The sequence below is a fragment of the Electrona antarctica genome (assembly GCF_951216825.1).
Source record: "Electrona antarctica genome assembly, chromosome: 24".
Classification (NCBI taxonomy): domain Eukaryota; kingdom Metazoa; phylum Chordata; class Actinopteri; order Myctophiformes; family Myctophidae; genus Electrona; species Electrona antarctica.
This window is the reverse complement of record NC_136803.1, coordinates 31,214,455-31,217,499: the sequence shown is the minus strand read 5'-3', so window position 1 is coordinate 31,217,499 and position 3,045 is coordinate 31,214,455. Positions and strand designations below refer to the sequence as shown.

Sequence of the window (3,045 nt, the reverse complement as noted above, 5' to 3'; positions counted from 1 at the left end):
TTTTGCCCCGCTGATAACCTACAGTACCATCCAGCGAGCCCCAGTGGGGATTGCTACATCTGTACTGTAGTTACAGTACATATATGGGAGAATGTACATGCTAGGGATAATATAGACACACATTTCCTGACACAAACACACAATTACATTGTGGACGCAGGCGCAGGCCGTGCGGTTGAGGGGGTTGGGACCAGTGCGGTGTAATGGAGAGAGTGGGCCCTTCATGTGTGACGCGTTGGGCAGAGAAGCCCTTTGCTCTGCAAAATCCACGCGCCACCGCTTTTGGCAATCAGTTTCAATACAATGCTGGTGGTTAGCTTCATATCCCACTTAAAACTGTTCCCTGTACGATGCACAGTGGTAAGGTTAACAGTCTCTTGGCCCACAAAAAGCACATTTTATGCACACTATAGCGGCCGGCTATGATCGTATATAGACCAGTAAATCATGGTAATGTTCAATGGTAGGCTTTGTTTCTCTGCGACACTAAGCAGTAAATGGTATTTTGTAGGGCGTGTCAGTTTAGTAGAGCTGTGTGTGCTGTGCTCTCGCACACGCACGCACGCACGCACGCACGCACGCACGCACGCACGCACACAGCATGCTTGACTCTTAACACGGAGTACGCCAGAAACGAGGAACACGAAGGTTTAAATTAGTACCCTAGCCCGCCAAACACAAGACTCTCGTGTTTGAGGGCTTGTATTCTTTAATCCATCTTTTAATCCGATCGTATCGCTAGCTAATGTTGCTACCCGCATCAACACAAAGTGGGACACTGGCCGCGGCAATTTTGAAGATGCACGCGCATCCACTTCCATTATAAACCCTGTATTCAAAGCTCTGTATCTCAGAAAGGACATTGAGGGGGCCGTTTCTGGTGAATACAAGGGTTTTCAAAGGGCTGTAGCAGGCGGGCTGACACTCGTGGTCGGGTTTTTCCAACACCGACCGAGACAACAACATCCGGGCATGACACCACCACACACAGCAGTTTGTCATTGTAACATCCGGTTACGGATATTTGGCTCTTCAAAGTAAGTGTTACGCGCAATAAAACCTTGGCAATACGCTATCAAGAGATTAATTAATGCTGGCGCGAATTGGGTTAAACGGCTCTCCAAAGAGCCTGAGCTGGGTGTGTGTGAACCACTGTTGTGTGATTTATGGCCCGGTGGATGTCATCTCTCTGTGAGCTGTGTCGGACTATGAATGTCAGCTGAGACGTGCCAAAACGCATCCATCCAAAAAAAAGCAGAAGAAGAATTTAACAAATGGGCCGAGTTCAACGGAGGTTCCTATTAAGTCTGCCTCTGTCTCTCTCTGAAGTATTCAGTGGCGAAAAAAAGATATCCACACACATGGTAAACTTTTTGTCAGCAACGGCAGAGCTGGCCTTCTGGCTATAAGCCGAAGAAATCTGGCTCAGGAGGAGGGTTGTGTGGACCCTGTGCTCATACTGACTGGACTGGTAAAGGCAAAGGCACGGCTCAGAGTCGAATATGCCCATTATAAGATGGTGTAAAATGGGCAATATGGGGAGTATTGTGTACAGTGGGGGACGATGATGAACTGCTCTTCGCTTTTTGATCAGGCTGGTGTTGCTCCTGTGATTACTTTTTTCATTTTTGTGATTATATATTTAAGACTGGCATGTAGTTGGTCTGCATTACCCGGCAGTGCTTAACAAAGAACCTTTTAAAATCAAAATCTCTCTTTCTCTCTGCTCATAACAACTGCTGTACAGTAGGCTAGGAGGGTATAGGCTGTGTTGAATCATGGGCCGATGCCTTATAAAGTTAATACAAGTTGTACTATTTCAGACATTATTCAATGTGGAACCAGGCCAAAGTTCACAGATTAACGCTCACAGATCAATGTATGCTTACACTTGATTTTCTCAGGCACTAAATGCATTCGTTTGGCATGAAGGGCTGAAAAGTAAAGAACCCGTAATGTGCTGACGGTACTCTCTGGTAGCAAGCTGCTAGAACACTTATTTAGGTCCTGAAAGAAAGAAAGAAAGAAAGAAAGAAAGAAAGAAAGAAAATACATTGTCACATCACATGTTTACAGACATAAAACTGTGGGTTTAAACAACAAGGTAAGTTGGCACATGTACAGTGTGCCCCATAATGACTTATTTTAACATTCAAAGTATTGATGTCCTCCCTCCCCCATAAATGGATATCTACGTCACGTCTACATCATTGCAAAGTCATATAAAAGGATTGGGAAAACCTCTCCATAGTGCATTCACCCACAACCATCTGCTGTTTATTGTCGCTGAACTGACATAGCAACGTCATAATATAATAATATATATGATATAAATATCATCCTCCTATACACAAATATGAGCGCATCAGGAAATGGCGTTGCACTTGATGCAATCACAGTGCACAATTTCTCAGAGACGATGTTGCAACAAGAGATACACTTCCACGTCATGAAACTGAGTGGTCAGTTCATGCTATGGGTCGGTTCGAGGCCGGTCCTCTCCAACTTGGCCGTGTCGATGAACAGCAAATATGACTCGACGCCATTGTCCGCGTTGCTCCTGGGGGAGCCGTCCGATACTTCTGCAAATGCACTGGCCCAGAGGTTAGCCAAGAAGACCAAGAAACAGGTGTTTGTGAGTTACAGTATTCCGGAGACGGACGCACAGCTTTCAATCCTGGTGGAGAAGAGGATCAATAAAGAGATGGAGGATCACCCCGAGTTGTTCTAACCAGATGACAAACTAAAAACAAAATTACTGTAAAGGACATGCAGTATGGCATAGCTTTAATCCAACGTCTTGTCTTCCGACTACTCTCTCTTGTTTCTTTCATTCTCTATGCAAAATACGGGGCTGTGGTCAGGAGGTAGAGCAGGTCGTCCAATGATCCATGGGTCGGCGGTTCGAATCCCGGCTCCTCCTGTCTACATGTCGAAGTGTCCTTGGGCAAGACACTGAACCCCAAATTGCTCCCGATGTGCTGGTTGGTACCTTGCATGGCTTCCGCCGCCATTGGTGTATGAATGTGTGTGTGAATGGGTGAA

General features: G+C 45.8%; 1 protein-coding gene across 1 annotated transcript; it reads left to right on the top strand.

The window, feature by feature from the left end:
- Positions 1–2,419: 2,419 nt before the first annotated feature.
- On the top strand, positions 2,420–2,731 carry LOC306917621 (proteasome assembly chaperone 4-like; the record flags this gene model as incomplete). Its single annotated transcript, XM_079495919.1, has 1 exon — positions 2,420–2,731. One exon carries the CDS (start codon positions 2,420–2,422, stop codon positions 2,729–2,731), a length of 312 nt encoding a protein of 103 aa, XP_079352045.1.
- Between the last annotated feature and the right edge of the window lie 314 nt (positions 2,732–3,045).